Source organism: Typopeltis vanoorti, chromosome 14 (assembly GCF_054136105.1).
Source record: "Typopeltis vanoorti isolate ZY-2024b chromosome 14, IOZ_Tvanoo_1.0, whole genome shotgun sequence".
NCBI classification, from domain to species: Eukaryota; Metazoa; Arthropoda; class Arachnida; order Uropygi; family Thelyphonidae; genus Typopeltis; species Typopeltis vanoorti.
The window spans coordinates 29,688,078-29,701,710 of record NC_143562.1 but is presented as its reverse complement, the minus strand read 5'-3'; the positions used below and the strand labels follow the sequence as shown (position 1 = coordinate 29,701,710).

Below are 13,633 nucleotides of genomic sequence, written 5' to 3'. Positions count from 1 at the left end.
CCCCAAGCATCCATTCCCACAACAGGCCACCCCTACTACCATCCACTCTGAGAATTCTAGTTTCCCTGCATTGACACACTGATTCATTCAGAAAACAGCAATCTCTCCAGATGCTTTCGTCCTTCCTCATTGAAATGCAAACAGCCTCTTGCATAAAGTTCTCTTCTGTCCTCAAACATTATCCAAGCATCCACATATTCCAATCCTCTCTTCTGAGACATTCTGGATATTATGCTACTCAGTATTACTGCTGTTCTGCTCCGCTCATCACTGTCACACCTGGGCAACACACACACACACACAATCTTTTCTCTCTGCGTTTTCTTTTGCACAACTTCAAGCAAGATTCTCAGATCTCTCGCCGCCCAATGTACATTGCCTCTCAAGTCATTCGTGCCCACCATCACAATCATTTAATCTATCCTTTCACCTCTCTTAATTGCTATAGCCACATTTTCTATCATCCCTTCAGGCAAACACACCTCTGGCATCCTATCTTGCACACCAGAGATCATCGAATCTCCATACATCACACCTCTAACCACTCTGTTCCTTGATTGCTCGCCTGCATCCCTCACTCTCTCTCTCTTCTAATCCTTTCTCTCTGTGTTCCCCTACTTACCTGCTGTCCTGGCATCACTCTGTCCTTGGTTCCAGCACTTCCCCACATTCTTCTCATTTCCTCTCTCTGACTCTTTGCATTCTATCATCTATCATTCCCATAACTTTCTGTCACTCTCTCTCTTCTACTGTTTCTATTTTCTCCTCTTCTAGCATTCCCATTTGGATGTCATATTGTTGGTTTTCATAACGATGTTTCTTTCTAACCTTCCATAAATGGTATTTTAATTCATTAATTATAAAAATCAAAATTGTCTTCCCATTGCTTACAGGTGGTGGATATTGCAAAAATATAACCTGTTCTGTTGTAAGTCATGGAATTCCCAATGCATTACATAATTTGTTCCAAATACGCAGGGCAAGAGGGCAGCTGTAGAATTCAGATTCTACTGTTTCCAATTGGTAACAGATGTCACAGATTGGATCTCCGATGTTGAAATACCTCCATTTGATGGTGTTGACTGGAAGGTGGCCATATGCAATTCTCCAATCAAGATCCCTCCTGTTAGGGTATCCTTAGAACTTCCACAAATTGTGAAACAAGGTATTGTTGTCAGTACCCAACTCTGAAATTTCACAGCAAAAGAGATTAAAGATTTCTTTATATAAATTTTACTTTTTTTTAAGGAAAGAATGTCAATGCCAGAGTGTTTTAGCAGTCTTAAAGTTAAGCACAAAGTGTTGTAGTATTCAAGAACAATTTCAGCTTTTGGACCTTTATGATCATTAACTCCAAACAGGTGAAGATGAAAACCCAGGTAGTACAGGAGAAGGTCTGCACATGTGTGATTAATCTACATTATTTTATAGATTTTTGAAACTGTATTGCTCAAATAGCAGAATTTGAAAAATTTTGAAATTATGCTATTCTTCCAGTACTTTTCCACAGTACTGGAAGCCCAAAACCTCCATGCTTCTTTGATAGTTAAGAAATTTCTTTTTAACTTCTTGGTATTGGCTGGACCAAAAAAATTGCACAGGCTTATTATATAATTGTTTTTCTTCAGCTTCTGTGATGTCTGTAATATTTATTATGTACAACTGAGCAGGAAAGATTATGGTTTTGAGTACTATGGCTTTAGAAGAAAAGGAAAGTGGCCCTATTTTCCAGTCTTCTAACATTTCTAGGTTCTTGTATATAAGTTCTTTGACTAGTAATATGGGGTCAGTGTAGTACGGAATTACCAAGTATAATGAAGAGCTCTCTCTTAGCTCCAAAAAGAATGTCCCCAAGATCACACTTTACAAAAACTTTTCAGTTTGTCTTGTCTGAATTAGTAGTTAATCCACTTATCTTGCTGAATTTTTCCAAAATACAAACAGTATAGATATGGAATCGTTATCCTTCAAAGTGCCCACTACATCATCGACATATGCTAATACTTTATTTTCCTTCATAGTTGAAGGAACTCTAATTCTTCGCACAATGTGTATATTGTCGACTTCCTGTAAGAATGGTTCAAGAATCAATGCAAAGAGCAGTGGACTAAGAGGGCAACCCTGCTTTACTCCTTTTTGAATTTTGACCGGGTCTGACAGGAACCCATTAACTAAGAGGGGGTAGTTGAATTAGCATAGGCTCTTTTGATAATGGATAGCAGCTTTTTACCTACCAGTTTGCTGGAGGATGTGGAATAGAAAGGAATGATGGATATTATGAAATGCTTGAGTAAGGTCTACTGATAGCACTGCCATCGACTGCTTTTTCATGTTAACTAAGCTGATTAGATCATGTAGCAGAAATAGATTAAATTTTGTTGACTGACCTGGTACTCTATACATCTTTGTCCTTTTTTGCAGAAATAATGCAGAAAAATATCTTGTAGTCAGTATTAGATTGAGAAATAGGTCTCCAGCTGTTGATTAAGGTGTGATCTCTATTAGGTTTTGGAATGAGGACAGTATGGCTTACTACAAATTCACTTGGTATGTTGATAGAAGTTTTTTCACTTGGCTATGCTACCAGTTATATATTTGGTTTAATCCTTTATCCAAGTGTAAGCAAACAAAGTTTGCACCTGAAGTATTTTCAGGACTGTGGCAACTCATGATAAAGGTGGAATAAGTCAGATCACTTGCCTTAGTATCCCATAATGCAAAGCACATCTCCTTGCAGACATGTATAATGTTATGCATTAAAGGAAGGGCCACTACCCAAACATGTTTCAACCGTTATTGAGGTCTCGTCAGTGGGAGCCAGACAGTTGCCAAAAGGTGTCAACACCTTATTATTAAAATTCTCTGGACTAGAGATAATTGATGGAAGTTTTTTCACTTGGCTGTGCTACCAATTATATATTTGGTTTACACTTGGATAAAGGATTAAACCAAATATATAATTGGTAGCATAGCCAAGTGAAAAAACTTCCATTAACTATCTCTAATCCAGAGAATTTTAATAATAAGGTGTTGAAACCTTTTGGCAACTGGTATATGGTGATATTACTTCTCCATTACTTCCATCTTAGTATCACCACCTCTGGGTCTGGCTCACTGATGTGCTTTTGTGCAGAAGTGGTCCCTTTCCTTGAGGTATGAGAGGCTCTGCTTGGGGTAGGTTTTTGCATGTCTCTCAGTGGGGCCACCACTGAGATTATGACTCTGTCTGGTGGTGGGGTGAGCCTGCTACTGGGTAGAGCCAACACTAAGAAGTTCTTGGTGATGGGGTGAGCCTATCACTGAGTGGAACAATGCTGAGTTGGACGATCCTTCGGTCACTCGTAGGGAGTGGTCTGGGGGGTTGCCTAATTTTTAGAGAGGTCTTTATTTAAACAGCACCTCAATAAAGGTTGAAAGTGGAACAATGCTGAGTTGGACGATCCTTCGGTCACTCGTAGGGAGTGGTCTGGGGGGGGGTTGCCTAATTTTTAGAGAGGTCTTTATTTAAACAGCACCTCAATAAAGGTTGAAACTGGTCTGGGTAGTGGCCCTTCCCTTAATGCATAACATTATACTTGTCTGCAAGGAGATGTGCTTTGCATTATGGGATACTAAGGCAAGTGATCACAACTTATTCCATCTTTACCACAAGTTGCCCCACTCCTGAAAATACTTCAGGTGCAAACTTTGTTTGCTTACACTTGGATAAAGGATTAAACCAAATATATAATTGGTAGTCACCTGGTATGTGTCCTGATGAGAGAAAGGAATTGAATAGTATGCGATAAAGTTCTATCCCTAGACCATCAGGTCCTGGGGATTTTCTTGTCTGGCATTCTTTATAGACTGTGGTAATTTCATATGCTGTAATGAATTTGTCAAGCCCATCATGGATATGAACAGGAAAGCCATTAATGTTCAAAGAGTTATAATTTCCAATAGTACTGTTGTCTTCAAACAGATTTTTGAAGATTACAGATTTTGTAATGGTTTTGAAAGGAGTCAAGGGTGGTGGACATGTATTCTCCATTAATGCAGATTTGAGTGATAGTCCTTTCTTTGCGAAATTTAGTGAATTGTCTATTGAAGAAGGCAGCTGAAGGGTTGTCTGCTAGGTACTGCTGTGTTGTTATCTTAAAATTTCTTTCTTCTACTTGTTTCTGTCTTGTGGGAGCCAGACCCAGAAGTGGTAATAAGGTTGAAGTAATACAGAAGGAATATTTTCATATACAAGTAGTCAAAAAATGTCACAGCATATTACATTCAACATCTATCTGGATTAGAGATGGATGTTGAATGTTGTTTCAATTGTTTTTTTTTCCACTTGGCATCTTTATTAATTAAAGATGCCAAGAAATTATAATCTTGGTTTCATCCTTTTTTTCAAGTGTAAGCAAACAAACTTTGCGCTTGAAGTCACTTCACGACTGGACTACTTGTATATGGTGGCTGATGACTTCACATTAATTGCCTTAGTATCCCATAATGCAACACACATATCCTTATGGACATGTTCAAAGAATTATAATTTCCCACAGTACTATTGTCTTCAAACAGATTTTTGTAATGTTTTTGAAAGGAGTCATGGATGTCTTGAGTGGTGGATATGTCTTCTCCGTTAATGCAGATGCCTTTTCCATTAATGCTTCCCATAGTGCATAGTATTATGGGAAGAGCCACTACCCAGACAGGTCTGATCAGCTGGAGCCATATCCAGAAGTGATATCAAGGTTGAAGTAACTCAGAAGTCATATTTCCATGAGTCTCTGACTCCATGGAGGTCAAATGTTAATAATAATAATAATAATATACAAGTAGTCAAAAGGTGTCACACCTTCAATAAAGCTCCTAACTAGTCCACTTAGAATGTTCATGATGATGATGATCATCATCATCTGTGTCATATTTTTTCTTTCTCTTCTTTAGAGAGCAGGTTTATTGGAAGTAATAGTAACATAATTTAGTTGTTATTATATGAAATTGATCATGTAGTTGATTAATATATTGATTTTATTGGGCTCATTGAGTGAGCTTCTTCAAGGTCACATATTGCCTAAACCAGGTCACACAGTGCCTTAATACCTATCCCACCTTTCTTTAAAAATATTCATCAATGATGCACATACAACATTCTCTGGCAGCCCATTCCACACAACCACACTTACCACATACTATGAAAAGAACCTGGATGTAACTCACTTCTTAACAACACCCTTAGTTTATCAGAATGATCCTCAAGTTCCACCTACCATGAATTATAAAATCTCACTTGTGTCTATACTATAAAATCTCATTACTAACTTATATGTTGCTATCATATCTCATCTGTTTCATTTATTACTCAAGCTTTGAAGATCATATTCTCTCTCAGTCTTTCTTCATATGTACAGTTCCATAGGCCAGATATGATCTTGGTTACTTTCTGCTAGATCCTTTCATCTTCTCTGAACCCAGATATCCATATTTGAATACAGTAGTTAATATATGATCTTACCAGTGCCTTGTACAGGAAAAGAATAACTTTCCTTTAGTGCTGTTTTCTACATTGGTTATTGTATGTGATGACTTAACCACTTTTTTATTGTTCTAGAATGTTTTTGGCAGTGTAATAGGTGCCATGGACCCACAGCTAAAGACTGTTTATCATGTATGCCTGGTATGTTACTTCAGAATGGAGAATGTATATCAAAATGCAGTAATGGATTCTTTCAAGATGAAAAGGAATGCAAAGGTGAGCTTATGCATGCAATAATGTATTTTTAGTTGCAATTGCTAAAGTGATAATTATGAGTACAATAAATATAATAATTTATTTTAAATAAAATAAATCCTCCAGTAAAGGTATTTCCCAAAGGCAGCTACTTTAAAATTGATAGTCATCTGGTCTCCATTCTATGCCTGGGTATGATTATCCAACTTTTTTCCTGGATAAAAAAGCCCTACTCATTAATTGTATCAGAGATTGACTAACTTAGAATCTGCCTAGACTTTGACCTTCTTTGGCTAAAAATATCCCTCCCTCCCTCCCCCCCCCACTCAGTAAAATTCATCTGCTGCCTCCATCACTCTCCCAATACCACCAACCATTCCTAGTTCTTTAATTTCCTCCAGTCCCACTATCCTAATAGTGAAATCATCCTCCTAGGTGATTTTAATGTCCATAACACCAACTGGCTTTCCTCTTCCAGTTGTACAGATCCTGCAGATAGAGATGCCGAAATATTTGCCATCACTTATGACCTTACACAAATAGCTCACAAGCTGACCAGAATACCAGATAACCCAAATCACTCCCCAAATACCCTAGATCTCTTCCTTACCAATGACCCTTCCAAATATATAGTGAATGTAGTGAGCCCCCTGGGTAATTCTGACCAAAACCTAGTGCTCATCTCCTGCCACATGCAACAATGCTTACACAGTCACACCTGCACAAGAGTAGTCTGGCATTATAACAGTGCCAAATGGGACAGCCTCTGTGACTACTATGCTTCATTCCCATGGTTGGACTATTGTTTGCAGTCTTCCAATTCAAACATATGCACTGCACACATCACCATAATAATCCTCACTGGCATGATAACATACATTCCCCACACCACACTGAACTGCTATCCCCTATCCAAACCCTGGTTCTCCAAAAGATGTGCCACGGCTGTATTAATAAAAAACCAGGCATACCACAACTGGCTCAAATTAAGAACTCCATCCTCCTTCAGTGTCTATACTGAAGCCTGAAACAGATGCAAAAAAATTATCAATGATTCCAAAACAGAATTTGAACAGGCAAAAAGCAGGAAACTTGCAGCCTGTCCTAGCAGCAGCCATGCCTTTTAGTCTCTTGCCAAAGCAATTGGTCACAACTTTTGCCCTACACTACTTCCATCCCTATCATACCCAGATGGCTCCATTGCGACATCACCCACAGAAAAAGCTAATTTCCTGGCTTCACACTTTGCCTGCAATGCACTCATAACCGACAATGGAAAATGCCCCCAGTCATTCCAACTGCCCAACATACAATGCCCCCTGTATCCTTTTGCCAGAAAGAGATCATAAACCTGTTGTCAAAATTAGACACAAAAAAAGCCCCTGGCCCTGATGGCATTCCTCCAATTGTCGTGAAGGTCTGTGTAGCAGAACTGACTCCTATCCTATGCTGTCTGTACACATTATCTTACTCCACTGGTGTATATATATCAAAGCCTGGAAATTGGCCTATATTCAATCCATTCCCAAAAAGGGAGACAAATTGCTGCCATCTAACTACCAACCTATCTCACTCACCTCAATCCTATTTAAGTGATGGAGAAAAACATCAATTCTCAACTACTACTCTACCTTGAAGGTACCCAGCTATTAAGCGACCACAGTACGGATTCCACTGATGCCGATCAACAGGTGACCTGCTCTCATACATCACCCATTTCCGGACATATACCATGGAAAAATTTGGTGAATCCCAAGTAGTTGCACTCGATATCTCTAAAGAGCCTTTGACTGGGTCTGGCACAAAGGCTTACTAAGCAAACTTCCATCATTTGGACTGTCTCAGGGCCAGGGCTTCTGCAGATGGATTGCCAGCTTCCTGTCTGGATGCACACTATGTGTAATGGTAGATGGCTCCCTATCCTCACACTATCCAACTAATGCTGGGGTCCCACAAGGTTCAGTTCTCTCACCGATCCTCTTCCTTCTATACATCAATGACCTACTTCAGTTGACCTCCAATCCAATGCACAGTTTTGCAGATGACAGCACATTGCACCCCCCCCCTTCATTTGATAAACCTTACCCTACACAACTCACTTCAACCCGCAGAACATCAATCACAACTTCCCTTAACGCAGACCTCCGAAACATCCTCCGATGGGGCTCAGATAACCTTATTAACTTCAACGCTAATAAAACCTAGTTCTGTCTTATTTCCCACAAAAAAGAACCATTTCCCCCCAGTATTATTTTTGATAACACTCAAATCCCCAGATAAGACGAAATTTCTCTTCTCAGAATTACCATGACATCAGGCCTCTCCTGGCATAAACACATCACAACCATTGCATCCTCAGCTTCCAAAAAACTAGGCTTTCTCTTTCGCTCAAGATGTTACCTCCCTTCAAAATAGCTGTTAACCGTATACAAATCGCAAATCCGCCCAGCTATCGATTACTGTTCTTACATTTGGAGTGGGGCTCCTAAACGTTCCCTCAAAATGCTTGACTCAATGCAGAGGAGAGCAATTAGACTGATAAATGATCCATCTCTTACCAACTCACTCCCACCACTTTCACATAGACGTTTAGTCTTTGCAATTTGTATATTCTACAAATATTTTCATGGAAAATGCTCATCTGAAACAACATCAATAATTCCCCCACTCTGTATTAAACCCATTGGAACACGTACAGCCACCTCCCAACATCCCTTCACAGTACACCTTGAAACCCACAGAACAAGTTTCTTTTCCTTCTCCTTCATCCCTGCTACTGCTGTACTGTGGAACAGTCTTCCCTGGAGTTATTTCCCAAGGAATACAATATACAGGCTTTCAAATCGAATGTTAACAAGTTCCTCCTTTCCCATCCCACTACCCATATACGGTATTAAAGTACAATTGGTTGACCAGCCAAACCTCTCATATATGGGCCCAACATAAAAAACAAACAAAAAAACAACAAAAAAAAAAACTTGGGAACTGGTTGAAAAAAAAAAAGTTCCTTTATTCAGTGATCAGATTCAAATTTATGTCTGCTGCTGATGTTATCTAGTATGATGGAAGTTACTGATGCTATGTGGGCAGTTATATTCTGTGACACACATTTGTACTTCCTGGCCATTTTCTATATCAGAACTGATCATTTTTTTCTTGAAAGAAAACATTCAAATTAAATTTGCATAAAATTTAATTTGTGGTTGAAATTGAATCTAATAACTTTAATATGTTCCTTGATAGACGAGTGTCTTGTACATAGAATCTTGCATTGTTTATCTCAAAAATGTGTAATAACAACCATCCTCCATAAAGTTCTGATGAATTGTTCATCTGAGGACAACTTATGTAAGAGATTGATCATTAAAATGGTTCTTCCTTTATTCAGTACATTTTAAATACCTATATTTTTTGCATCCAGATAATCTGAAGATATTATCAAGGTCCCAATATCTTATGTGAAAACAATCTGCAGTCTCATTTTTGGATATATTTTACCTGTGCAGTCTCCTTTATTTTATTCAAGCTGGTGAATCTTTGGAAATCCTAAGAGAAACATATGTGTCACATCATTTTTTCACAGTCTTTTTCTTAAGGCCACAGCTATAGAGTGAAATAGAATCAAATGGCAGTTCTCCAGAAAAGTTGCTATAATTGGTGGATAGAAGAAGGACTATTGTTCTCAGATTTAGTCCCCAGGATTTGAAGGGGATAAATTAACTGTGGAAAGGATACAAAGACGGATGACAAAGATGGTTTCAGGACTGTACAAGGATAGTTATGAGGATCGGCTGAGAGAATGTGGACTGCAGAGTTTGGTGGATAGAAGAAGGAGAGGTGATATGATTGAGACTTTTAAACTGTTGAGAGGTGGTTACAGGGTTGACACTGGGGAGTTCTTTCGCTTGGTTGATCAGCGGGAAGGAGTGATGACAAGAGGCCATCCCTGGAAGTTACGAAAGGAAACTGTGAGCAAGAGGGTAAGGAGTGGTTTCTTTGTGTGGAGGGTGGTTGAGCCGTGGAATGCATTGCCTGATGGAGTGGTGGGAGCGAGAACGGTCAGTGAGTTTAAAGAGTGGTATGATAGACTTTGTGTTTCTCAGGGGGGGACCTCCCCTCAGTGAGTCTTGACAGACTTTATGTCTTAGGAAGGACCTCCCTCGATGAGTCTTTTGACTCCTTGGAGGCCTGAATAATAATAATAATAATAATAATAATAATAATAAATGTAAACATTTATTTAAGGAAACTCAAATATGCATAACAACCAGTGGTAAGTTATGGAAATTTTAACAAAGGGCTCGCATCGTCGAGCAAAAAAAAGGCATATTTCACACAAAAACTTTTATTAATGCAGCTTGTGTACAAATGCCAATCAAAAAGTATGAAGGGACAACCTGTAAAGGCTATCTTTTTTAAACCAATATTTCATGATCTAAACATGAAATATTTGCACACAATCATCTGTGTTAATTTATCTTACATAAGAAAAACCTTATTTTACTATCAAAAATAAAATCTTTTATAATCGCACATATGAAATAGTTTTTATATACAAAATAAATTTATTTTGTTTGAGATAGAAGATTTTATGACAAACAATCTATAAATAATAAATAAATATTATCTAAACACAATAATATTGAAGTATGTTATATTTCTCTTTATACTTCAAGTGATAATCAATGGTACCAATAAAGGGGCATTATTTTATTATTACTGTTATGTGACATCTCCAAGGAGTCCAAAGACTCATCGAGGGAGAGTGTACCAACAGCATCAAATGATTGAACCCCTCTAACTACTAACTGCGTTCAAACTTGCTTAACTTTTTGCGAGCCATTAGTAGCAGAGGCTCTACCAATCGACAAACCTTGTCCTATTTATTAATTTGCAATTACCAGAAGTGAATTCTTATTTGTAAAATGGTAGTAACACAACTATAATATTTTATTTAATAAAATCACTTTGTTAGGTTACTGTATGGGTTTGTCGCTTAATATATTTGAAAAAAAATTTTTTTTTTTGAAAAAATAAAAAAGTAAACAAGAAGAACAAGGGACTCGCAAATTTGAAAAAAATTTAACAAAGGGCTCGGGCAAGCCCCCGCGAGCCCCTTATAGCTCACCACTGATAACAACCAATCTAACTTGTTTGGATTGAATAAGAATGACTCCATGTTTGTCTTCTTTATTTGACAATTTGTAACTAAAAGTCAAAATATGTAATACAGAGAATTAAGACTCTTCAACTTTCAGTCATTTCTTCCTTCTCATTTACTTCATTAATATATATTTTAGTTTCATCCTTCATGAATTAGCTTAATGTCTTATGGTTTCTCTCAAATAGCGCATTTGGTGCTTATATCACTGACCATCATATTGACTGTACAGGCATAGTTATGCTCTCTTCTATCCATTCAAATTTTTTATTTGTGTGGTACTTCTTCTGACCTTTGATATGGCAGATACTGCCTTTGAAATAGTAGCCAGTTTCATTAAAGTTTTTAATAAAATTTTTTATATTCTCTCTCTCTCTCTCTGTCTTTCGTTCATTTATGTCAGTACACTGCCGTAATTGGATGAAAAATAAAGCTCAAAGGACAAAAATTATTAGCTTAATCAAACAAATTAGAATTATGTCAGTGTTTTCAGATGTACCCATGCTTACAATTCCTTCTTTTTCTTTCATTTCCATAAAATTGAAAGAGCAGCCTGAAAACACCCTAATTCAGTATAAAGATCAATAAAAGAAAGAAATCTGCATTAATAGACCTATCTTTTTAAGTAGGAAAAAGAAAATTGCATGCTTGTGTGATTAAGGGTAAGTGCATCATGTCCATGGCTGGTTGTGGGCAGTGATATCAGTTATCATCTCACTTGTCAGCATTGCACCAGCCACAATTTGACTTCAAGCTTATAAGAAATCGATATATCTTGTGTGGAAGGTGGTCACAAATTCATGTATTCATATACTCAGTGTGTATGAATACATGAATAGTGTATAACTAATGGGATATTAAGTCCAATACACCTTGATTTAAATACAAAATAATTTTTGAAATTTTATTTATTTCCCAGGAAACAGTATATTTCAGTCATTTGCAAAGTGACACCATCAGAACTTTAATGGTACTGCTTTTTTAACAGTGTTATTTCAAGAGATTTTATAATTATTATTATCATTATTATTATTCAGGCCTCCATGGAGTCAAAAGACTCATCGTGGGAGGTTCTTCCTAAGAAACACAAAGTCTACCAAGACTCATCGAGGAGAGGTCCCCCCCCCCCCCAAGAAACACAAAGTCTATCTTACCACTCCTTAAACTCATTGACCATTCTCGCTCTCACCACTCCATCAGGCAATGCATTCCATGGTTCAATCACCCTCCATGCAAAGATACCACTCCTCACCCTCTTGCTCACAGTTTCCTTTCGTAACTTCCAGGGATGGCGCCATGTCATCACTCCTCCTCACTGTTCAACCAAGCGAAAGAACTCCCCAGTGTCAACCCTGTAACCACCTCTCAACAGTCTAAAAGTCTCAATCATATCACCTCTCCTTCTTCTATCCACCAAACTCTGCAGTCCACATTCACTCAGCCGATCCTCATAACTATTATTGTACAGTCCTGAAACCATCTTTGTTATCTGCCTTTATACCCTTTCCACAGTTAATTTATCCCTTTCAAATCCTTCGGACCAAATCTGAGAAAATAGTCCAAGTTTGGTCTGATCAGGGTCTTATATAACGGAATGATAACCGTTTTATCTCTGCAGGTCAGCTTCCTGCTCATTATTACAGCTATCCTCTGTGTTACCTTCACCACCTTTGCAATATGTCCCCTAAATTTCAGGTTTCTATCAATCATCAACCCCAGATCTCTTATCTCCCCCTACTTCCTCCAGTATAACTCCTCCCCTAGAGTATGCAGTGTCTCGTCGAAGTTTCCCAAACCTCAAGACCTTACATTTTGCTGCATTAAACTGACGCCCCATTCATTTGCCCATATATCTAGCTTATTCAAATCCTCTTGCAGGGCTGTCGCATCTGCACTATTACTTATAATCCTTCCCAGCTTCGCATCATTCACAAACAACTGAATATCTCCTTACAATCCACTGACAATGTCATTGATATGAAGGTTAAACAATATAGGTCCCAGTACTGAGTCCTGTGGGACCCCACTTGTAACCCTCTGCCTCCTTGAAACTGCTCCACCATACACAACTCTCTGATACCTATCAGACAGCCAATCCTGAATCCAGTTGACCAATCTGACATCCAGACCCATGTGCTGCAACTTAAATATCAGCTTATCATGTGGCACCCTGTCAAATGCCTTCGCTAAGTCTAAGAAAATGGCAGTATATGCCTTACCCTCATCTTCACTACTTTTTCCAAGATCTTACCTACTGCTGACACACAAACTTACCTATAATTAGACACTTCCAGTCTGCTACCACCATTTATGCAATAGCACTATCTTACCTTCCTTCCATTTCATGGGCACCTTTCCCGCAGCTAGACTTTCATTGAAAAGCCAGGTCAAGGGCACTGTCAGTTCCTTAGCACATTCTCTCAAAACTCGTGGTGAAATACCATCCAGTCCCACAGCTTTACTGACATCCAGAATACTCGTTATTTGAAACACACTCTCCTCCTGTACCTCTAAAGCTCGAACCTGCCCTATCTCTCTAGCATTAAAACTGACTCCTCCAGAATGAAATACTCCAATAAAGTGTTCATTGAACAATTTCAGTATGTCCTCTGCATCAGTCACTCTATTGCCATTTTTATCCCAGAAATCATTCTTCCACAGTCATTTCTCCTCCTACTGGCCACATATCTAAAAAAATTCTCTAGGATTTTCTTTGGATCTTAGGGCCAATCTCCTCTCATATTCCAATTTCGTCTTCCTTA

At 38.3% G+C, this 13,633-nt stretch overlaps 1 protein-coding gene across 3 annotated transcripts in view; it reads left to right on the top strand.

Moving 5' to 3' along the window:
* Positions 1-13,633, top strand: part of LOC150099333 (extracellular matrix organizing protein FRAS1-like) — a 1,385,483-nt gene that overhangs the window by 414,049 nt on the left and 957,801 nt on the right. For all 3 annotated transcript variants that reach the window (XM_090403569.1, XM_090403568.1, XM_090403570.1), the window contains exon 24: positions 5,591-5,731. In XM_090403569.1, coding sequence (XP_090259695.1) covers positions 5,591-5,731 — 141 coding nt within the window. The remainder of the gene's footprint in view (positions 1-5,590; positions 5,732-13,633) is intronic.